Source organism: Phocoena phocoena, chromosome 18 (assembly GCF_963924675.1).
Source record: "Phocoena phocoena chromosome 18, mPhoPho1.1, whole genome shotgun sequence".
Taxonomy (NCBI): domain Eukaryota; kingdom Metazoa; phylum Chordata; class Mammalia; order Artiodactyla; family Phocoenidae; genus Phocoena; species Phocoena phocoena.
In genome coordinates, this window is record NC_089236.1 from 1,210,310 (window position 1) to 1,235,669 (window position 25,360).

At 40.5% G+C, this 25,360-nt stretch overlaps 1 protein-coding gene across 2 annotated transcripts in view; it reads right to left on the reverse strand.

Moving 5' to 3' along the window:
- Positions 1–25,360, reverse strand: part of XPO4 (exportin 4) — a 105,814-nt gene that overhangs the window by 71,177 nt on the left and 9,277 nt on the right. For both annotated transcript variants that reach the window (XM_065895960.1, XM_065895959.1), the window contains exons 2-4: positions 19,374–19,479; positions 14,051–14,192; positions 9,817–9,955 (exon numbers count right to left, since the gene is read on the reverse strand). In XM_065895960.1, the coding sequence (XP_065752032.1) occupies positions 9,817–9,955; positions 14,051–14,192; positions 19,374–19,479 (387 nt within the window). The remainder of the gene's footprint in view (positions 1–9,816; positions 9,956–14,050; positions 14,193–19,373; positions 19,480–25,360) is intronic.

A 25,360-nucleotide genomic window follows, 5' to 3' on the forward strand; every position in this document is an offset into this window, starting at 1 on the left:
AGATCTTCCATGGTATCTTGAGATCTTATACCTACCAGCCAGAAAGTCAGATATGACAAGATAAAGATTAGCTCTCCTTTCGCAGTGGCCTTGGGACTGTTTAGTATTCCTCCTCAGTCCAGTTACACAAACCTATCTGAGACCTGAACTCAGGACACACTCCTGAGTACTCCTACTAGTACTCAACTAGAGTGTAAATGATATTTTAAGATGATCAGTATTTAACATATCATTTCGTTGAATTCACACAACAATCCCTATCCCCATTTTACATTTGAAAGAAGTGAGATTCAAAGGGCAGGTAATTCGGGCCAGCTGAGATTTGAACCCAGGTCTGTCTGACTCTACGTTCTGATGTCTGTAAAATGTATTTCCAAATAGATGAAAAGTGAAACGGATTTTATGGTCTCCAAAACATTAACCACGTAGTACTCCCAAGTTTTTAAAATTGAAAATGACGATTTTCCTTCTCAATGGCTGTATCCAACAAGCGTCTACTCTCAACTCGCTGCTTTTATTCATGGACTGCTCAGAGTCAAGGTGCCATGATGGGGACGATACAAATTATTCTGGCAAGTTTCCAAGGGTTACAGAGAAATATGCACACTACCTCTGAACAACCGAAAGATTAAAGTCAAGATGATACTATTTATGCAGCTTATACAACAGCTGAGCACGGTCCTACCCGCCCACCAACTGCAACATCTTTGCTCAGAAATGCTTCTGATGTCAGTACCTTGACCTTACAGATGCTTATCTTGGCAAATCTTAGCAAATATACATAAAATTAAATTCCTAAAGATTAGCATGAGCTGATATTTGTTGAAGATGAATGATGGTTACATAGGTGACCAACAGACTATTTGTAGTATATCTGTATATTTGTGTATATATCTAAAACTTTCCTCTAAGAAAATGTAAAAAAGAATTAAATTCCTATTTGCCTCAATCTTAACTAGGGTAAGTATGATGTATAATTAACAATTATGATGGCACACTAGCCCAGAGACTCAAGCAGTTTCTCAGACTTTTCCACACCAAGAAGCCCTAACAACACAGAATACGTGCAAATACCCTTGGGAATCCGGGGGTATACAGACAGGGCTGTGTTCAACAGTAAGTCCTCTGACTATAGCTCCATTAGCTTAAACACACACACACACACACACACACTCTCTCTCTCTCTCTCTCTCTCTCTCTCTCTCTCTCTCTGTAACTGTACTTCAAAATATATTGATACATCTGTTTTAACATTACAATGTCCCCTTTTACCCAATTTTCAAGAAAAGTGTGTAAGTCCAACTGCCTTTGCACGGACCCAGGCACGAGGAGGAAGAAACCAAGCATTAAAGAGCCTCTTACAGAGAAACAGTTTATCACACACTTCATCTTACAGTTGAAAGAGACCTTAGAAACATATCAAGTACAATCGTTCATTTTTTTAGTTAACAAAATTGTATTTTAAAAAATGGCTTTCTTTTAAAATGGTGATTAATGACCAAAGTGCCAGCAATCGAAAGTTCAGATACATTTAAATACCGTTGGGATCAACCATGAACAGTTTTTAAATACAGCTAGGCTTTGGTGGGGAAAGTGGGTAGTATTAAATTCAAATTAACGGAATTCAAAAGGAAAAGTTAACTTACAAGGATCTACCATGATGGATTACAAGGCCATATGATCCTGAAAACAATCTTTCCCCATATTTTTTGCTCTTCTCCTACCCTTTCTAAATAAGACTTCAGTGAACAGGACACTATGAACAGATACCTAAATGTTTAAGAAAATGCGTCTTACTAAAAAAAGGAAACTAATTTTGGAATCTCAGGTGAGATGATCAATCTACCGAAAACAGAATTCATGCACAACTTACACAAAAACACGCAGCTGAAGAGAACCCAGAAGCACCATCAGACACAAGCTTATCGTTCTTACCAAGAAATTATCCATAGTAGTTCTGCACAAGTAATTTAGCCACAAATTGCTTTTTAGTGCCAAACTATGTTCACCACAAAACAACATATTTTTAGACTACGACCATATTTAAATTTTTAGTAACACGACTCTAATTAATGATTGAAGCCAACATGTACTCACAATAAAGCTTTATTTTTCTGTGAAATAAACACTTCCTAGGATTACAAGCACGTGTTTGTGGTCAGTGAGCGCAGAAAAGGGCAGGAGCAGTGAAAAGGGACAAGCTTTTTGAGGTTACTACTTAGGAAAAGGAAGAGTTTTTAAAAGTAAAAGCCTCAGCAGACAAACAAGGAGCCCTCGGTGGGATGGGACTGCTTTTGAGATGTAGCAATAAAGACATCCCACCACAACTACAAACTTCACAACAATGAAGTACAAATTCCCCCATAAAAGAAAGTGTGTTCTTAGTGCGTAAGTATGAACAAAACACATTCTTACTGTGGACTTAGCTCGTTGAACATAAGAATATTCTGTTTTTAAATAACTTCTTCCTACAAAAGTAACCATCCATAGGTTACTACTGTAATATTTGTTTACAGCTTTCCAATTTTGAAATGCAGTTATACATTATTTATTACAATACCATTACTATTAACCCAATGTACTGTTTTGTATTCTACTTTTTCCACTTTCCACTTATGAAATAAAAGGACAAATTTTCCAAAACAAGTGTCTCCTTACCAAATTTACCACTCAAAGACTTAAGAAATACATAAAAATAAATTATGCAGCATGGTTTGTGGTAATGCCAGAAGTCAAACGTCCTGGCCTTGACCCACCTAAAATTACCAGCTTTATAAGAACTAAAATTCAGTAAGATATTTTCATCATTAAAAGATAACCAAACAGTTTAATTGCTCCTTAACCTGGAAGCCCTGAAAGGATTTGAGATTAGCATCATAAACATTAATTACAGGGAAATCCCTGGCGGCCCAGTGGTTAGGACTTGGCACTTTCACTGTCAGGGCCCGAGTTCGATCCCTGGTGGGGGAACTAGGATCCCACATGCTGCATGGTGTGGCCAAAAAAAAAAAAAAAGATTATACTACTGTGGCTCAGAGGTGCTAATTAAGAAATTCCTGGAGAATGATGAATAGGAAGCACTGACTGTACATTAAAAGAGCAAAGCACTCTGCACAGATCAGAAAAGCACTTCTCCCTATTCACAGAGGAATCAAGCACACACCGTGTGTCTAAGACGCATTACCCGATACGTTTATTCGTTTCCACAACCATTTATCAATTAAATCTCACTAACATAAAGTGACTTGCGGAGCAGGGGCACTGAGACAGCTAGGGAAGCTCCTTCTCGGGACAGAGAAACGGAGGAAGGAAGCGGGGGAAAGGCACCCACAAGTTCTTGTCGTCCTTACCCTTGTGGACGTTCAGTCTGCCTGCTTCACACTCTAGGTGTCAGGGGTCACTCCGAGTGTGTTACCTCTTGACCCCCCTCCCTCCCCCGACGGACCAGTGCCTCCAGGGCTGCCTCTGCCTCAGGCAGGGCTGGATCTTATTTCTGTACTAGAGATGGTGATTCCAATACTTCAGAGGGTCGGAGACAAAACCTGTGGTGGGTACTGCAGAGAGGTGAGTCTCAATGAAACCAGCTGAAAGGTGACGGACTGACTGGTAAGCAGCATATATGGGGCTGTAACACTGAAGTTAACAGGGATGAGGCCAGTATAGAGTACCATTAGCACAAATCTTAGACTTCCAAGAGGCTCACATGGCAATGCTTCATTTATCCAGGATCATAAAGAATTCAGGTAGTATCTTAATTTTCCAAATGCAGCAAGCAAACACTTTTAATGAAACTTCCTTCATGTAAAATTTTCCAAGAGAATCATTTCTAAGGCAATGATTACATGACGTGGTGACAAGGAGAGCACCTGGACTCTGCTGAAACACACAGGGCAGGGCTCCCAGCCTACGACACTTGGGGGCAGAGCCCCAAGCCCCGATGCGCGTCTGCCCACAGCTCTGCCCAATCACCCTGTCTGTGCCTGTCACCCGCTGCTGCTGGCCACTTGACCAGCACTAACAAGCAGTCCCAAAGCGACAGCTTTCATTTTCAGTAAGTCAGAAACCAAACAACAATCGCTATCACAACTATCTCCCAAATAAATTCTGAGTGACAACACTCTGCAGTCTCTTTCAATAGTGCAGAAAAAGAAGTCAGAGAATCTGGGCTCTGAGAGTCCAAGATTTATCACTTCAAGTAACTGAGAGCAAACCACTTCATCTACCTGAGCCCCGATTTTCTTATCTATGAAAAGGGCTACTACCCTGTACACTGCAGAATTCACACGATTGTCCTAACCTTCAAATCAGATAATGCAACAAAAAGTACTATGTAAATGCAGCAGGTTCTGATAAGATATAAGGTGAAGCGGCAACAGTATTCTCATCCTTATCATAAAAAATAACCTATTTCGGGGGCTCCCCTGGTGGCGCAGTGGTTGAGAGTCCACCTGCCGATGAAGGGGACACGGTCTGGGAGGATCCCGCGTGCGGTTGGGCCCATGAGCCATGGTCACTGAGCCTGCGCGCCCGGAGCCTGTGCTCCGCAACGGGAGAGGTCACAACAGTGAGAGGGAGGCCCGCGTACCGCAAAAAAAAAAAAAAAAAAAAAAAATTGGCGTCTTAGTCCTTCTTGACTGTTATCTGCAATCCACCAAATTAAAATCACAAAATAAGTTATCGATTAAAAATATATATACTAAACTAAAGCATCACTAGAGCAATAGAGCGCGTACTCACTAAACATCACCTGGATTAATAATCCAATGTTTGCCTCTGTGCCTGACACGACACTAACACAAGGGAAGGCAGAAAATGAATAAATGATGTGCTCCCTATTTTTTTCCCTACTGATGAATTTCAAAGAGAAAAGTTAAATATGTAAAACAAGTAGAAGAAATTCAATGAGGTCTCGAGGTTATGAAAGAGTCTAATATGTTTTCTTTCACTGAAGTACTAAAAAATCACAAGTTAATTCACCGGCTAACAACTGAAGTACTGCTGCCTTCGCATTAAAAATCTTTCAGCAGAATTCTCATTTCCAGTAAAAGACATTAATTTCATGACAGTGGAAAAACACCCTTCAGAGACAGTTTGCCTTACTCTCCAGCTTACTGTCACAAGAACAAGATACTCAAACACTAACTCCAGCTGACAAAATAAAATACTCTTGTTCAGAGAGAGGACTGTCTCTTATAATAGCCTGGCTCTTACCCCAGGAGCTTTATTACCAAGAATAAACTTTATGAAAGGTTGCCATACATAAAGCAGACTTCCAGCTGCTCCTCTAAGCAAACATCAATGAGACTTGTGATAAGAGAGATTAAGTTGCTATCACGTCCGGGGCAGCACTGCAGCACACGGGGAATTTCTCACCCTCTTCTCTCTAGCACGGCAAAGAGGAAGAAAGGAGGCTTAAATGATGCGTTCAACAGCTTTAAAAGTGACTTAAATAGGCCTACTTCTTTCAAAGGAACTAAAACAAACATGAAATAGGTTAAAAATTTAGCTTAAATGCTAATTAAAATTAAAAATGTGACCACTTTCTTTGGGAAGTGAAGCCTCTGTATGTATCCCTCCGAGGTCTAACACCACTGCAAAGCAAGGTGAAGCAGCCGCAGAGGGAGGACAGCCTGTGCACAGACTGGAGCAGACAGCACAGAACGTAAGAGCCACACAAGCACTGTCCCTCTGAGAGGACATCACGATACACAGAAAACTGAATGGGGCTACAAAATACAATCTCCATAGGAAATCGTTTAACTCATAAATACCTACAGAGAACAAAGACCATAAGATACTTCTCAGAGCGTTTAAAGGAAAGCTAATACGTTGCTTATATATTTTTTAAATACTCAATTAGTTTCCATCCATGGATAATAGTATAAATACTTTCTTCTGATTTTCAACACTTAAAATATTATTTGATAGAAAGAGATGACAGTTCATGTCCTAAGATTCTATAAACAAAGGGTTGTGAAACCACTAACTAGGGACATAAAACAAACATTCACTGAATGCTTACTAAATGCACTTAATATTGTCTTTCCTCTTCTGGGCCTGGATATTACCACATTTATTCCACGTATTAGTAAATCACCACCTAGAAAAGTTAAACAATTTTTCAAGTTAAGTAGGTAGCAAATGGCAGAGCTAGGATTTGAACCTAAGTGTACATCCAAAATCAAAATCTGTTTCATGTTATCCTGCCCCTAAACTCATTTAAACATGCATACTTGACTAGCATGATGCTGGACCAAAAAACACACTCTTAGAAAGCAAGCAGGAAAGCCAGACTACACACAGCTCCCAGTCAATTAGGGCTGATTGGAAGCATCATTCTAGAAGATGTGCAAGGGTGAAGTTAGTCCCCTAACTTAGTAATCCATGAGGTCAACCCTTTCTTTCATCCAAAAAAAACCAGTCGGTTATCTCTTCCTTTCAAATATCTCTTAAAATCACCTTTATAAAGAAAGTTTCTAGCCAACATTGTATCAATGTTCTGATCTTACCATTTTACTTTCTTATCAAAAGTTTTAAACCTCTCTCCCAATGCTATTCATGTCTCTGAGCCTAAGAAAATCTTAAGTAAATTCTTGAAGCACTCCCACAAATTCTTAACAGTCTGAGAAGAAGACAGAGGAAGATAGATTAAAATGTTTTACTGGTCTGTAACCTCATTTTTTAGACCTGCTGAATGAGCAGGAATGGCTCCAGGCAGGAATTCTGAACTTGCCATATAAACACAGGAATGCTTTCTGAGTTGTGTTTTCAGTGTGGTCACCAAAATAGATTCATCCAGCAATCTTGAAATTAAATTCTACCCCCCGCTACTGACTTCTTACCGCTACAGAAGTTCTCAACCCTGTTAGCAGAAATTCAACTTTAAAAAACTCCTCCTGCTTTGGAATATTTCACGAGGATATTAAATTTATCCACTCCCCTCAAAGTGTATGTACTGTGAACAGAGCAAAATCCTCTCTAACTAGACAGCTACATCTGTTCCAATCATTCTCAGAACATCAGTTATTTCAGTGGCTCAAAAAAACCAATTGCCAGGTTGCAGTGGGCCTACTTTTTGTGGTGGGTCAAATTACCCAGGGGAGAGGAAGCGGAGAACACAATTCCCGAGTGTGTGCTCATTCCTGAGGGGCCAGGGCTCCGAATCCTTCGGCATCCGGCTGCCAAGAAGCTACTCGTGGGGGTGAGAACAGACTGTAGAAATCCTACCTTAATACTGAAACCCCAGTCAACATGATCACCCAACTACAGTCATAAAAGCAGAGATCCCAGAGTTGCTGCTTAAGTTCCCAAAGTTTAAATCCTGGTCAATCCAATGAGCTGGACTCCTTCACTGCAGATTGTCAAGTGAAACGATGTGTCACCTGACACATTACGAAGAGAACCAAAATTATGAAGAGTAACTTGATTTAGAGCAGTAGGGGCTGGGATAATATTTCCAAGTAGCAGCCTCAGTTCCAAGCCTTTTCCCTACAAGTTCTGGCTAGTCAGACCACCGCTTGATTTTCCCTTGACCAACAGTGACGTCCCCGTTGGACTGCGCACACGGCCATTAGTTAGGCAGGAAATGCTAACAGAAATCCACGGAAATGTAAGACTACGGATGTACTGACACAATGAATGTGGGCAGCCCTGAAGCATCAGTATCTCGAGAGCAAAGCTCTCCATCAGAAATGGGAGACTATGTCTACCAATAGAGAGAATTTTGAGAGCATATAGATTATTAGTAGTAAAAAGTAGCTTCCCAATTATTTTCACCTCAAAACATTGTAAATAGAATCTTATCTGGGGACTATTTTCAACAGAGCTCCTCACTATATAAAACAAAGCCAAAATAACTCATAAAACGTAACGATTGGGCTTCCCTGGTGGCACAGTGGTTGAGAGTCCACCTGCCGATGCAGGGGACGCCGGTTCGTGCCCCGATCCGGGAAGATCCCACATGCCGCGGAGCGGCTGGGCCCGTGAGCCATGGCCGCTGAGCCTGCGCGTCCGGAGCCTGTGCTCCACAACGGGAGAGGCCACAGCAGTGAGAGGCCCGCGTACCGCAAAAAAAAAAAAAAAAAAAAAAAGTAATGATTCAAACATGCACATCTTCGAAGTTGTTAGTTTTAGATATACAATTAAATTTTAGAATACGAAGATTAAGTGTTAGGAACATAAAATTAGACCTTTAGATATTAAAGTCTCTAGACTACATGGTCCAATACGGTTGCCATTAGCGACATGTGGCTATCTGAATTCAAATAAAATTTAATTAAGATTATATAAAATTAAAAATTCAGTTCCTTGGTCACACAAGTCACATTTTAAACACTCAAAATCAGCATGTGGCTAGTGCGGTCCCACACACTGGAGAGGAAAGATACTGAACACTGCATCAACACAGAAGGTTCTACCGTACAGCACTACTCTTGGAAGAAACCTGCCACAAAAATGACATAGAACACAGTATCTACACAATCAATAATGAAAACACAGATAGAAACATTCTGTATCTTGACTGTGTGACTGTTCACTGGTACACAGAACTGTCACAACTCACTGAAGTGTATATTTTCAATGGACGCAGTAACGCATGTAAATTATTCCTCAATAAAGTTGATAAGGAAAATTCCAAAGGAAAAACAAAAAATACCTAGGGTAGATACAGGAAATCCTGACTACTTGTTCATTTATTCCTTCGGTGGAGACCCTGCTGGGTCACTCCCAGCAGAGTGGAGGGCAGACAGCAGGAGCGGGAAGGTGAGCACACGTCTGTGTGGCAAGGAGAGACCCAGACACTGTGAAAGGGAAGGGACAGTGCGCGCGGTCCTCCTAAAATGACCACAGCACCCTAACTCACACCACAAACAACCTAAAATCACACCTCGCGCCGAGGGCCCACTGAAGACACCAACCATACAGAATCGTAAGGGGTACAGCCTCACAGATATCTTTCAAATGATTAAAGAAAAGAAACTGGGAAAGTGAACAGACTACCCAAAATATTTAAAGATTTAATACCTGAGAATCAGAAGAGCCAAGACTGGCACAACACTGTAAATCAACTGTAATTCAATGAAAAAAAAAAAAAGAAGAGCTAGGTATTGCCAACCCCAATTCAACCTGAGTTAAATCTCACCCAGCTGATAAAAGTCAATGGTTCCAGCCAACAACCACATCTATCAGTAACACCAGCTCCAGCTCCTCTGGCCTCTGACAGGGCGGCCACAACCCGTCACCCTCCCAGCTGACCGGTTCTCACAGGCAGACAGGAGATGGAGAGGGGAAAAACCAACCAGGCTTCCCAGAAAACTCAGGAAGCTGACAGTCACACCCGGTAGTCGTGGCATACCTTGGCCGATTAGTATTGCAACATTTAAGAGTTTTTATGTCAGATATCATTTTATATTTTATTCACATTTCCATTATCACTAGTACTTGTCAAAGGTTTATTAAAAATAGGGGGAAATGTTCAACAGAAGGGAAACGGTTAAGAATATTATGGTACATTAGCTTGTAATATTTGACACCATTAAACAGGATCATGGAAACCACACGAGGTTTATGAACTTATGACGATTATGAACACTGGCAACATAAAAAACAATCAAATGAAAAAGCGAAGTATACTGCATCTACAGTACGTACACATGTAAAAAACGGACTAGAGGAAAACATGAACAATGGAAATTGCTTGATTTCTTAGACTGTGCCTTTTTTCTTTTACGTAGATATCCATTACTGTTGCTATAACGGTATTTGCGTAATACAAAATAAAACTTTTAAGTATTTACGAATAGTTAACACACTTACCACAGTGGGGTTGCCACTACTTATCAACTGGCTGACTTCATGAAAAATGCTTTTGCAGTCAATTGATTTATCTAATGATCCTCGTTTTACAATTACTGCTACTGCTAATAGAATCTGTTCCCGAACATACTTTTGGAGGCTGTAAAACATAAAAATCATTGTGAAAACTTTTACACAAATCCAATATAAAAATACTCCCCAATTTCTCACTGTGCCTGCAGCTGCTGGCAGCACGGCTCACATCTGAGGCAGCGTGCTCCTGGTTATGCGCTGACTCCACAGCCAGAGACCTGGGTTCCAATCCACACTCCAGTTATTACTGGCTATGTGACCCTGGGCAAGACCGTTCACACTCAGAGCCTCAGTTTTCTCACATGTGAAATGGGGATACCAGTAACAGGGCTGTCACAAGAGTTACATATTCTTAACGCTGCGCCCCGTGCACAGCGAGCGCTGCGTGAGCGTCAGCAGCTCCGGGCGGTGTCATCAGCTCACTAAGCCAGATGGACATTCTACCAGTCAAGAGCCACATTCGGACCTAATCTCCGTCTCCAACCAGCAGTGTCATCTTAGATCCACTCCCTTCAACATGGAAAGGCAACATGCTAGCTAGCCATTATGGAAACATACACGTTCTTCCAAACCTTTGTAAATGTTCATATCTGTCCCTCAGTGTGGTGGCAGAAGCACCCATCTCAGGTGGAGGCCTCCTACAAAGCGCCATTGGGCCACAAGGGCACACGGATTTAACTGCCTTTTCACAACGGTTTCTTAAAAAGAAGGCTCAGAAAACATAACCCTAAACTATAATCCAGCCTCTAGAATGCCATACAGATACAACCACCACATGCCCTTGGGATAAAACCCAAATTCCCTAACACGGCTTATAAGCAGTGGGTCCCATCCCAGCCTTCCTGGGGTACTCCCAATTTACCCGCTATCCAGAACAATGATGAATAGTGCTTTCTTTTACTCTGAAAGGTGTCCCCATTTGGACATAAACGATATGGCCACCCACTTCTAAGGCCCTTCATGGCCAGGGATCTGCTCCCCTCTCATCGCAGCCCCTCCACGCACTCTCATGACCACAGCTACACCAAACCTCTTTCAGTTCCTGGCCTGTAAATGCCACTCTCTGCACGTGGCTGGTCAGTACACAGAAGGGCTCCCTCACACTTCACACAACCCAAAGCGCGCCGCGCCGAGCATGCTGCTGTGGTCCCACAGAAAAGCACGCCGCCTGCTGCGTGACACGCACTCACCAGACATTCATACACACGAACGAACGTGTCCCGCTCTGTCAAGAACGAAAAGGATTCCTTCAAAACAGACTTGAAGCATTCACTAAGCGAATAGCAGCAAAGATCCTACTGTGTGCAAGAGTGTGAACTGACCAAAGGGAATATTCGTACTTCTGAGGGGACACGATAGTTTCAAACACACTGACTGCTACTAGAAATGTACACAAAGCTAGCTTTAAACATTGTTACTGGCAAAAGTTATAAATTACTAGGAAAGTAAATAATAATACCCAACATTTATGGAGTGCCTATGACCTGTCTTTAGATAAACTAACTTCACAAAAATTAGTGCACTTAATCCTCACAATCTTTTTAGTAAAGTACTATCAGTACTGTTATTCACTCCACTTAATAATCAGAAAATTAATGCACAGAGAGGTTAAATAATTTGCCCACGGTCATGGAGTTAAGTGGCAGAGGGGGACTCACAGTCCCTTTCTCAACCACTATGCCATACTGCCTTTAAAAAAGTGTGCCCTGGTGGCCCAGTGGTTAAGACTCTGCACTTCCAATGCAGGGGGTGTGGGTCTGATCCCTGGTCAGGGAACTAGATCCCACATATCATGCGGTGTGGCCAAAAAATAAATAAAAATTAAAAAGTGTACCCTGCATTTCACTCTGTGCAAATTTTAATCACAATTAGGAGGAAAAAATAGAAAAGGAAAACTTCCATGCATGCAATGGGAAGTACAGAACATTACGTACTTAGTATTCTACAGTATATAACTTGTAGCATTCTACCCATGCAGAGCATCAAAAGTTTTAACTAGACTCTAATCCATTCATCAGACATTCTACAAGATTAAAATGTCTGTGTCATGAAAGACCAAAAAAAGGCAGAATTATTCTAGATTAAAAGAGACACAGGGCTTCCCTGGTGGCGCAGTGGTTGAGAGTCCGCCTGCCGATGCAGGGGACACGGGTTCGTGCCCTGGTCCGGGAAGATCTCACATGCCGCGGAGCGGCTGGGCCCGTGAGCCATGGGAGAGGCCACAGCAGTGAGAGGCCGGAGTACCGCAAAAAAAAAAAAAAAAAAAAAAAAGGAGACACAACAACTAAATACAACATGTAATCTGAGGCTAAACCCTGGATCAAAAAAGTAACCTATAAAGGAGGAAAAGGATACAAATAGCGTTTTCCAGAACATTGGAAATATCAAAATATGAGGTCAGAATTATATTAAATAATATAAATATAGTAATTATATCAGGAGTATTGAGATGATCTCTTAGAAGAGACACGCTGCAGTCTTCAGGGATGTAGTATCACTAAATGCTGGCTGAGCCTCTACTAGGGAGAGGGCACGTGAGTGTTCCCAGTACTACTGTTTCAACTTGGCTGAAAACTTTGTTTTCTTTTTTCCAAAATAAGAGTTTGGAGGAGTTCCCTGTGGCCTAGTAGTTAGGAATCTGGGCTTTCAGTACCATGGCCCAGGTTCAGTCCCTAGTGGGGGAACAGAGATCCCACAAGCTGCACAGCAAAAAAAAGAAAGAGTTTGGGAGACAATATATAAGTGAACTATTTCAATGTGGAACCCTACAATCAACTCTAAAATAACTCCTGAATCAAAATTATTACGGTGAGATGATTCTGGATGACACAAGAGATGACATGCATAAACACAGCTGAAACCGGCCGAGCTCAGTGGGGGGTGGAGGTGGGGCTGTGATAAATCAGCAGCTCCAGGGCAAGTTGGTATCCACCCAAAAGGGTTCAGTAAACAACGGATTAAAATTTAAATAAAGGAAGAAAACCAGCATGAAGCAGAAGAGAAAGGTTTGAAATGGGGGCGAGTTTTCCTTATTCTGTTAAAATCAGAAAAAATAAGCCACACCCTCACTCAGAGATATGTATACCTGCTCATCCCTGGAACACGCTGTCCATTAAACCTGTAATGCTAATAGGCTAAGTAACACTTGGTTTTTTTCTCTCATACATTTTTCGATATGTGAAGCACTTACTAGCACTTTACTGAGTGCAAAAGTCATGCCAGTAATTATTATTAAATATTATGAACTCAGAGGCTGTCAGTGAAGTCAGCAGGAACAAAGGTATGACAGCACGCTCGAAAGTTTTATGCATCTTTATCGCCGTCAATCAACATTCCGAATTACCAGCATTTCTGATTATGTAACATTTTCTTCACTGAGTGTGAAACTAAGTATCTATGAAAAAAGTATCAACGGCACAAACTGCATACATACAATGTACGCTGCCTCCTCTTAGAAGACAACTTGGAATTAAGGGGACTTTAAAAAAAAAAGATACAGAGTAAATGAATTTCTCCCAAAGTTGTACGGCTAATAGTTTTCCTCATTTGTTTTTAAATCATACAAGCAATGAATACACACAATCTTGTAAATTTTTAAAACAATACGTGTATAATATAAAAAGAAAATTCACTTTCATCCCATTCCTCAAATCTGACCCCCTATCCAAAAAAAATCGTTAAAGAATCTGGTACTTTTTCTTCTACAACCTTTTCAATGCACGTTTCTATGTATTGACACATATATATACGTGTAACATTTGGTTTGATAATGGTGCCTGATCTCCCCTCACCCTCCTGGCTACCCACTTACGTCTTATAATACATACCAAGAACCAAAAGAAGATCAAGTTAAGTATAAAGGATTTTCGACAGAGTCAAAGATCAACTTTTATTTATAACCAAAATCCCGGAACTAAACAACAAAAAAAACCCTAACATCGAAGCACAATCTCTTCAAAGAAACAAAACCCAGTGACACAAGCTTAAATTAAAAAGTATTCTTTCATTAAGTCCCAAAACAACCTACAATCGTGTGTGGGTTTTTAAAATACAAGCCCACACAGAGCTTAACCATAAATGTCAATCATTAAAAAGTAAAGGAAAAAGCATCCCAAAGGATGGCTCAGGGAAGTGTCTGGCGGCGCCTCCCCTGCGCACTTACTGAGGCCTCTGTAAGACGTAGGTTAAGAGGAATGTGCGCAGTGACTCGACGCTCCCTCTCTCCAGGAGGATCCACTCGCGGACAACGGCCTCCATGACGGCTGTGGCAGCTTGAAAGAGGACGTAGTCTACCTTACTCGTTTCTAAGGAGGAAACAGACACCTTCTTCAAACAGCAGCTCACCTTCCCCTGAACATTCTGCATTTCTTAATTTTAAAGAGAACTTTCAGACAAGGAATGAGATGGTTACCTGTTCCTTTTTTATCCAGTGACCTTTGCTCTAGCACCACAAAGAGGTTAGTTCCTCTCAGAAGACACCTCAGGCAGGTGGCAGCTAATCACCGATCACAATTTTCACAAACTTTCCTCACCTCTCTTCAACTGTTACTTCCAAAGCATGAAGAACTAAAAAATAACACAGCTTTAAAAAAAATAAAATAAAAATATAAAGCAATCAGAAAATTTCCTAAGAGATTCTCACCCTGTGCAAAACAGAACTTTGTATCAGAAAAGTATCTAATAAACTAGTCTTTGAACATTACTATCTGCGAGGAGCCATGCTGTCAAAATATGTTTGTTCAGTAATTAATTAAGCTTTCAGCAGGATGGCCCATCTCCAATAGCAAGTTCAGAAATAAACACAATCATGTTCATGTTCTTTTTCTCAAAATGTTAAAAAAAAAAAGGGGGGGGGATCACATTTACACAAGGTGAGAAGTGCTTGTGCATTTTCTGATTGCAATGCTGATCAAACTGAGTAAAATCCCAAAGCTACACTCAGAAAGATCCAGCTTTAACTAGCAAGTTACAGTATCCAAACTAAGAACTGAATCAGGAGGGGAAAAAAATAGAAAATTAACATACTGAAGAAATATTTTACATTAATTTTCTATTTTTTCTTTAATTCAGCAATACCACTACAGTCAGTTTCCAAATAGCATTATCAAAAGGGAGAAACAGTCAAAATGAAGTCAAGAAAAAGAAACTTTTTGAAGCTCTACAAAATAACCATCATGCGAAACCCATGCAGAGTCTGATTCAACTCCTGGGTATTTGCCAAGATCACTAGACAGGAGTGCCTGGAAGCCCGAGAAATACCTCTAGGCACAGAATAACACCTTCAAGAACTTCTCAGAAGAGAATGAAGATACAGGCAGGCACATCATTTTCTCTCCATTTCAAGCACAGATCATTTAAAAATATTACAAGTGATCTTGACACAATTTTCTATAAAAATGTGCGAGAAAAGGTATGCCTACATCAATTCCTATCACACTAGACTACAGCACGGGAGTTTTGAACATACTAAAACTAGCAAGAGGAACCAATCTGGACCTTTATTTTTTTTTAAGTTCGATTAGTCCATGCCATCTTAACATGAATTCTAATTGAGATGGTAATCAGAACCCACAAAACTTTAGAAACCTTAAAATATAATGAATAAATAAAGCAACAGCTTCCAAAAATGTAAACCTATTATAAAAAGATGCGTTTAAAGTTCCAGGAGAAAAACAAAAAGTGTTTTATTCAAAGAGGACTGGAAACAGAAACCAGTTCTATCTATTTTGCTCACTAAGGAGAAATATGGTACTGCCTCATAAAGGTAATTCAAATCATCTCTTATTATAAACCTCTTCTTGAAAGAAAATGATGGTTGTTTGCCTATCTGTACTTTCTACTGAAATTGTAAACATTTTAAGGACCTGAAATTCTTAACCATGGATTTTAACAAGGAAGCAAAATTGTAGGGACTCATAGAATTTTAGAAATAGAACTCCGAAGATCATCTAATCCGATCCCTGCATTTGACTGTTGAAGAAACTGATGCACCAAGAGACTGTGAGAGGAAACTGCAGCCCGCGTGGCTGGGTGATGTCCTCTGGTGACATGCGCCTTGCCCTAAATGCAGGTGCCAACTAGACAAGGCCCAGCACACACTCCTGCTTCTCGTGAGCAAGGAAACACGCTCCTGTCTAACTCCCTGTGCTTACAGCCTAGCTTTTTTCTGCCCCCTCCCCTTTTTTGCAAGGGTCAGTAGGGGAACAATTACAGAAAGTAAATCACATTCAGAAGTTTTCAAGATACCTCTTTTCCTTAGATTTCTCTGTTTGGTATCAATGAAGATCTCTAAATTACTATTCCTATAAGAAACTGTCTCTAAGAATGGAGGAATCTGAAAAAAAGAAAGCCAGATTCCAAAGTTAAAAGTTTTCCTAACCTAATAAATTACACTTTCTCATAAAAACTGCCATTGGCCTTCATAGACTGCACTTAAACACAACAGAAACGTGCAGAAGATGCTCGCGGGAGCTCCGGAAGCCTGCCAGCAGAGGATGAGGACTTGACACACACAGGAGCCTTATTCTTGCTTCCTGCTGGAAAGATGCTCAAAATTGCAAGGTCCTTGTGCAGAACTCACAGTTCATCTAGAATTTCTAATACTCTTAGGGATGATTTCCCACTGACTAGGACACTGTTTAGATGACAATGTAGTTTAAGCCACTTTAGCAGGAAGCTTTCACTTCCTACCACAGTAACTCTTTAATAATAATTACGTAAATAAGATTCACACGCATCTTGTCGGCCATCTGAAATTCGAGCCAGGAAGACTAAAGCGAGAGTGAAGGTAAGGGCCGAGAGGAAGAGCACTGCGTTCTGGCTTCCGGCAGCTACGCTCCCCGCTCGGGCCCTGGGGCTCCTGTCCAAAGCAGGGGCAACGTAAGCTCCACGGTGACACACACAAGCACACCAACGGTAATGTAACAAGTCTCAGGCTTGTTCTGTTTTGTCTCGGATACCTCCGAGATAAGAAACCAAAGAAATCCTTTTCTCCCTGAGAAAAGGGCAAAAGGAAGCTGCTAAGTTAGCTCCAGAAGTGCTGGACCGAACCCTCAAGGTCTGGGGGTATTTCTTTAACAAGAGCAGAACTCACAGCTTTTTTGAAGGAACACCTGACCCTACAAAACTAGTAAATTCCTAAGTGCCAAAGACTTCTGAGGCCAAGAGGTCTGAAAGTGCTCTTCTAACAAAACGCACAAGCATGCAACATGCACACGCACGCACGCGCACAAACACACAGAAAAGAGCAAAGAAATGAAAACTACAGTGAAAACAAAAGAACAAGACGAGAAAGAAATGAGATAAAATGAGAAACATAATAAAACTTAAGTTAGCAGTGGGAAGGAAGAATTTTAAGAGGCCAGAAAAGGGAAGCATCCAAGAGAAAGTCTCCCCTTCATTAGAATCTATCACCCAGACACTCTATAAAAATGACTTATAATCCCGAAATAAGAATGTGAAAATTCTGGATTGCGATCGACTGCCACGTGCATGAGAAGTCTTCTTAGAGGAATTAACCTTTCTGGGCTGGTGGCAACTGAGTAAGGAGTTAAGATTTTCTGTGAAGTTTAGATGTAAACATTAATGTAACACAAGGCTTTGCAGTACATTAATGATATGCTTATAACACATGCACCCAACCTTTTAAACAGTTAATGTCTCAAAACCCAAACTGCTTCCAATAGCGCGGCTGGAACTAGCAATACTATTCTTTAGAAATTTTTACCAGGAAAACAAAAGTATTCTAAAACAAGCTCACAGCATAACAAAGCAATAGTTCTTCATAAAATATACATACTCTAAAAAGGAAAGAGTGGTATAAACAAATACACTCTAATAACATACTTATCACTTAGATCGGGTATTTCCAGCTAGCACAGAAGGACAACTGAGTCACAGTCAGTCGGAAGTCAGATGAGACACCACTGGGACCCTGTTTATGCAGTGAGGGCACAGCCACAAGAGCCAGACTCAGATCATCTGAGGTTTTCTACATCTATTAACGCTCAGCAGTTTCAAGGCAGTAAGGATGAAGCAAGGCTCCCTTAAATTCTTAATGATGTTTAGTTTTGCTTCTTTTAATTTAACACTGAGTTATTCTCCACAAGATAACAAATTTCCTTAGTGCCAGAAGCAAATTCAACCGAGTATAAAAACAGGCTACTCAAAAAAACCCAAAAAACAAAAATCCCCGCCTCATTTAGAATTAAAGGTGGTTATTAAACTGCTTCTCTAATGTAAGATCTAACTCCTGAAGGAGACAAGGCCGCCTTTACCGCTGATGCTAGCTCCGTGCAGAGGACAGAGCATATTTCAAAGGCCATCTGAAATGAAGTAACGGGGCAATGACATTTACATGACTGTTCACAAAGTGCTTTCATATGTTACTACGTCTGCACCTCACTACGACTTAAGACAGTCAAGTCCATTTAAGGCAAACGACATCATTATGCCCATTTCACAGATGAAAAAAGGGCCTGAGAGGTGAAGTGACTTCAAGCTGCTTCCAGGCCGCAGGCACCCTGGCGCCCGGCCCTGCCCACTGAGCCCCACAGTCCTCACCCCAGCCCTGAGCTGGAGAGCACTCTGCCCACAGAGCTGGAATGGCAGGCTGTTTCCATCCAGAAACCAGAGTGCTGGTGGCTACGGATTAGTCTTCCTAAAAGCACAAGAATAAAAGGTCAGATAGTTTCGTTCCTAACGCTCAACTAACCAATTCTGTGGTCATGGACAACTCAAATAGCCTTCTTTTCTGAGCCTTCAATATGGGTTACAAAAAAAGTGGCTCCAATTAAGAAAAACAGCCAACAATTATCAGATTATAAAATAACAATAACCAATGAAATCTCTCTTAACTATTATTGAAAAATACCTAAGAGGCAGAGAAAATGCCATCTCTGAATAAGTTATGACTTCTGTGATAATTTTTAAAGGAAAGAGATCACTTCCATACATATGTCAGACATAAGGTACTCACAAAACACTTTTTACAAGAGTAAAAATCAATGCTTCATTTTAGGACATACAATGAAGATCCTACACAGAACTAACCAATACTCGCTAAGCGAGCTGAGTACAAACTACATGGTTTTTAAAAAATGATGAAAAAACAACTAAAAGAAACTGTAGAAACCCCCAAAAATAATCTTAATTTTAAAACACTGGGATACGTTATAGTACATTTCCTATAAGTGATATCATACTTGAAAACAACAGAAAAAACATTAGATTTTCCTCCCACCATTAACAGCCTTGATATTACGGTCAATAATAAAACAACTTATTGAATGTTTTATTTAAGGAAGAAAAATCCAAAGCAAAATCAGAGTTTTCTCTCTGGCTTTATGGAATATCTTTAAAGCCACTTCAGTGGAATGATTATTAATGGAAAATTATAACTGTACAAACCTGCTTATTTTTAAAGGAATTTAAAATATCTAACGTTCAAGATAGAAAAACTAGGTATTTTTAAAGTAAACACTTACCCAAAATATGCTTGCAAACTGCAAATGGTGATTTTGATTTCCTAAATGATAAGAATATATGCTCAGCATGCTGGCGCTGCTCAGTGTTAACCATGGAAGGTGGTGCCTTGAGATTTAAAAACAAACACAAACACAGAGCACACTTGTTTAATAAGGAAGCTTGAACAATAGCAATCCTTTTACCCACAACAAAAGAAATACTTTCACTTTCAGGGGACTACCGGAGTACAAATTCTTGCTTAATTTTTCTTAAGTAACTATAGTATTAAACTTCATGATAAATATTTAAAATACAGTTTCAGGGAAAAGAAACAAATTCCTGACAAGGTGTGGATCAGAATCCTTTCAAGTTGCCTACTTTTAAGAAAGATATATTTATTTAACATCTTTTTGTAATTTTTTAAAAAAAACACAGCCTACTCATTGCCTTTTATTCTGAAATATACCACTCCATCTAAACTGACCAAGTTCAAATAATTTCTATTCTTCAGCCCTGGTGAAACTGAATCCAAAGTTACTAAAAATTGAACTTCTAAAAACAATCCTTTAAGATAGAAATATTATCAGATAATTCTACCTCAAGTTTTCTAAAATCACTATTAAACCAGAAAAATTAGGAACAGCCGAGTTTGGAGTTTACCAAACTCCTTTCTGAATAATAAATTAATCAGCCAGAAAAGCCAGCCTCCTCTCTCAACAAAAACAGCTCCTAAAAGTCTGCTCAGGTTTTTAAATTCCATTTTGTTCTAACAGTCTTTCCTCCAAAGATAATACTCTTCTGAACCAGCGCTACCTAAAATATACATTCCTAAAATATACATTCAAAGGTTATCTTTGACCTTACTGAGACCCATCTGAAGAGAAGAAGAGATTGCTTATACAGCATACAGATCAAAATATCAGATTTCTCAATTTGGGAGGGGAGGGGAGGGTGGGGGAGTTGGCAGGAAAATAAACCTTTGTTATTGTAACCAATGTAAAGTGGGGAAATCATCATTTCAACTGTATTCAAAGACTCTGGAAGATGAAAAACATAACCAGGTATATTAGATTAATATTCATTACAAACTATATCAATTATGCAACATTAGTTACTCTACTTTCAGTTAAAATAGAAAAAAAAGAAGTAAATCCAAGAAAAATTAACTTTGATTCTCTTGCCTAAAGCAATTCTTATAATTAGCTAAAGCCAGTTCAGACTACTGTTCCTAATGATATAGCACCCTCTACAGCTCTCTAGATAAAAATGAAAATATTTCCATTAAAGAACTACGTTAAATAGGTAACAAGGATACACTGTACAGCACAGGGAATTACGGCCATTATCTTGTAATAACCTATAATGGAATATAATCTACAAAAATACTGAGTATGGGGGCTTCCCTGCTGGTGCAGTGGTTAAGAATCCACCTGCCAATGCAGGGGACATGGGTTTGATCCCTGGTCCGGAAAGATCCCACATGCCGCGGAGCAACTAAGCCCATGTGTCACAACTACTGAAGCCTGCGTGCCTAGAGCCCGTGTTCTGCAACAAGAGAAGCCACCGCAGTGAGAAGCCCGCGCACTACAACAAAGAGTAGCCCCCACTTGCCGCAACTAGAGAAAGCCCGCGAGCAGCAACGAAGACCCAATGCAGCCAAAATTAAATAAAATAAATAATTTATTAAAAAGATAAATAAGAAATGATAAAATCACCTAGAAAAGTAATACAATAACAAAATAAAAATAAATCAGCACTATTACATTATCCTCAACTTTTTTACTACATTGCTCAGAGTATAACATGATCTTTCAGCAAGGTATAAATGAAATCTGGGAACACCATCTTTGTAGTCTTTTTTTTTTTTAAGATTTCATTGAAGAGTGTTGGGAATTGAGAATTTTCTACCCATAATGACAAAGAGAAAAAAACTGATAAGGAAAGGCATTTCACAATTAAGAGATAAGTCAGAAGCTGAATGCAAAAAGACATACAGCAGCACACTAAACCTGCACTGTCCGAAACAGCAGCCACCAGCCACCTTTGTTAAAAGTAAATTAAACAAAAAAAAAATTCAGTTCCTTGGCTACACTGGCCACATTTCAAGTGCTTAATAGCACTCGTGTCTGGTGGCTACCACACTGGACAACACAGATTCAGAACATTCGTATCACTGCAGAAAGTTTTAACAGACAAACTCCATTAACGATGATAAAACTAATCATAAAAGTGTAACCTCAGAACTTGAGTCTTGAGATATTGACATTCTACATCAGTGGTTCTCAACTGAGGCAACTTTGTCCCACAAGGGACATCTAGCAACGTCTGGAGACATTTTTGGTTGCCACACTGGGGAGTGCTATTGGCAACTAGTGTATAAAGGGCAGGGATGCTGCTAAACATCCTACAATGCACAACCCAGCCCAAAACACCAACAGTGACAAAGTTGAGAAACCCTGCCCTAGGTGAATTTTCTCAAACTCAAGAATCAGTGAATGAACAATATACTTCCAAGGACAAAAAGGAAACACGGTATTCTCATCCAGTCAGTCATTACGCTAGAATCACTTTATTACCCAATATTCCGTGACAATAACTGGAACCAACTTGTTTTGCTAAAAGGATATGACAGTATTTTTTACTCTCTTACGATATCTGTGTAAAAAGTTTGCTTGATACAGTTCATTGAAGGATAAATGCTAAAGGCAGGTGTGTATACAAAGATAATAAAAAAGTAACTGTCTTGCTCATTCTAACTGGTGTCTATAAATCTAAAAATAAAAATGGCTCACAATTAGGAAGCAAAAAATATGGTCATCTTCTGCTCATCAATATTATATGCCATTGGGACCTCCCTGGTGGCGCAGTGGTTAAGAATCCGCCTACCAATGCAGGGGACATGGGTTCGAGCCCTGGTCCGGGAAGATCCCACATGCCACGGAGCAACTGAGCCCGTGCACCACAACTGCTCAGCCTACGCTCTAGAGCCCGCGAGCCACAACTACTGAGTCCACGTGCCACAACTACTGAGCCCGCGCGCCTAGAGCCCGTGCTCCCCAACAAGCGAAGGCACTGCAATGAGAAGCCCACGCACCGCAACGAAGAGTAGCCCCCACTTGCTGCAACTAGACAAAGCCCGCGCGCAGCAACGAAGACCCAACACAGACATACATACGTACATACATACATAAATAAATAAAATATTAAATGCCATCAATGTTTTCAAAAGTATTGTTTTGATGACTCTAAAGCAGGGAAAAGAATCAGAATAATAAGCGAAAATGTATTAAAGATTCATCTGATGTCTAGAATCAGTACTACATTTTGAGGGTGAGAATGTAACAACCAGGAGTAGAGACAAGACCCAAGAGGAGTATTTGAAACCTGGACTCAGTATTTACAGAGCAGAAGATGAACGCAAAGAGATACAGTCACACTCCAGACTCATGCAGCCCAATATGGCAGTCCCTAGCCCCACTGACTCTGTAAATTAATTAAAGTAAAAAATTCAGTTCCTCCTCTGCACAAGGCACGTTTCAAGAGCTCAACACCCACATGTGGCTACTGGCCACCACACTGCAGAGTGCAGATATAGAAGACGCTACTCTTGAAGAAATTTAATTAATTCAACAAATATTTACAGAGTGCTTACTATAAGGTTACCTAGATTCATATGATTTGATGCGATGTTATGTGATAGATTAATGTACAAAATAACTGCTATCACTTACAGAGCACTTATTATGTACGAGGCACTATTCTAAACACTTTCCTTTTAACGTAAACGAAATCATTTAATCTACACATTAACTCCCTGGAAATAATTATTTTCCTAGTTTAGAGAAGAAGAAACAGACGCATAGAGGTTAAGTGACTTGCCAAATGTCACACAGCTAGTCACGGGGTGGAGTCAAGAGGAATGCAGTCTGGCTCCAGACTCTCTATGCTCTACTGCTGCTCAATTCCTAAATGTCAACACTGCTCCATGTGTGCTGCCTAGTCTAGCAATAGGGTGATTTTTCTAACATCTTATCTGATTAGGTCACTATCATACTACTGTTGTTTTCTAATTAGTTCTCTAATTCCTGCCACAAATCCACAAAATATAGATAGACCAGCAAGATTGGGGTCAAATAATTTTGTATTAAAACATGGATATATTATGGACTAGAATAAAATTCCTATTAACCTTTTCTGAAAGATTTTATTTATTTGGCTGTGCCAGGTCTTAGGTGCATAGCTGCAGCACGTGGGATCTAGTTCCCGACCATGGATCGAACCCGGGCCCCCTGCATTGGGAGTGTGGTGTCTTAACCACTGGACCACCAGGGAAGTCCCTCTATTAACTTTTTAAGATAAAAATTGAGAAATTTTAGCTTATACAAGCTGTTTTGGTGTACTCCCTAGCTCCCGCCAAATATATATTCACTCTCTTTTTACCATAAGAGTCACCTTAGCAGTAAAACAAATTTTAAGAATATTAATATATTCCCTTCCACCCTGGCTTTGTTCAGAGTCTCATCATCTCTTTGCAGAACAACTTAACAGCCTCCTAACTGGTCTTCCACCTCACAAATTGCTTCCCTCAGATGAGATTTTCACACTGCTGTCAGAGTGAAACCACAGAACTGACATGTCACACTACAGGGTGAGTCCAAGCTAATTATTGTGCAAATAAGACCTTAGATAGCCCAGCCCCTGCCTATTTCTCTAGGCTCATCTCCCTTCCCCCTTTATTCATTTCTTTCATTCAACAAATATTACCAAGCAACTATTATGTGCAAACAAGGTCCCTAAACTAACACATATTAGCATCTAGCTAGGGAGACCAACATTCATTAATTAACCACACAAATAAATGTAAAATTCCAGATGGGGCAGGTGTTATCTAAGTATAGGACAGGTGAGTCTCACCTTTCTGAGAAGCTAAGGCAGGCTTTCCTGAGAAAGCGACTGTGGGGAGACCTGAAGGATCAGGTGAGAGAGAGAAAGCGCGTTTTAGGCAGAGGGAACAGTGTATGAAAGGTTCTGTGACAGGACCAAGGACAGGAGAGGGAAGGATGGAGAAAGAACTAGTGCGGCTGATGCAGAGAAAAAGATGGGAGAAGGGTCCTCAGAAGCTGGAAATATGGGCTTCCCTGGTGGCGCAGTGGTTGAGAATCCGCCTGCCAATGCAGGGGTCACAGGTTCCATCCCTGCTCCGGGAAGATCCCACATGCCGCGGAGCAACTAAGCCCGTGTGCCACAACTACTGAGCCTGCGCTCTAGAGCCCTCAAGCCACAACTACTGAGCCCGCACTCCTAGAGCCCGTGCCCTGCAACAAGAGAAGCCACCGCAATGAGAAGCCCGCGCGCTGCAACGAAGAGTAGCCCCCGCTCACCGCAACTGGAGAAAACCCGCGCACAGCAGCAAAGACCCAACACAGCCAAAAATAAATAAATTTAAAAAAAAAAAAAAGGAAGAAGCTGGAAAGATAAAAACTTATCGAAAGCCTCACAAGGGAAAGCAGTAATAAAACTTCAGTTCAAACCCGGGCAATCTGTCTCTGGAACCCTTCCCTTACAGCATATTTCCATCCACAAATTACGATCAAATGTCCACTATGTGCCAGGCAATGTGCTAGATGCTTCAGACGCAACAGTGAGTCATTGATAAACAAAAACAAACAGAATCCATGTTCCCAAGGAGCTTACAATCCAGCAGAGAAGTCAATCATATAATCAAATAAGCAGCATAAAACTGTGGATGCCATCAATGTTACTAAAGCAAATGGTGCCATGGGAAGAGAATTTAACCTAGTTCAGAGTGGTCAGACTTTTCTGTCAAAGTAAACACCTACACTGAGATCTGAAAAATTAAATGTCAACTAGGCAAAAGAGGGAGAAGGGTGTTCTAAGCCGAGGGAATCCATGCATGTAAGGTTCAGGAAGGAGACAGCAGATCCAACGTGTGGACTGATGCCCCGTCTGCGCAGCCCAAGGCCAGCTTCCTCAATGTGTGACCGGG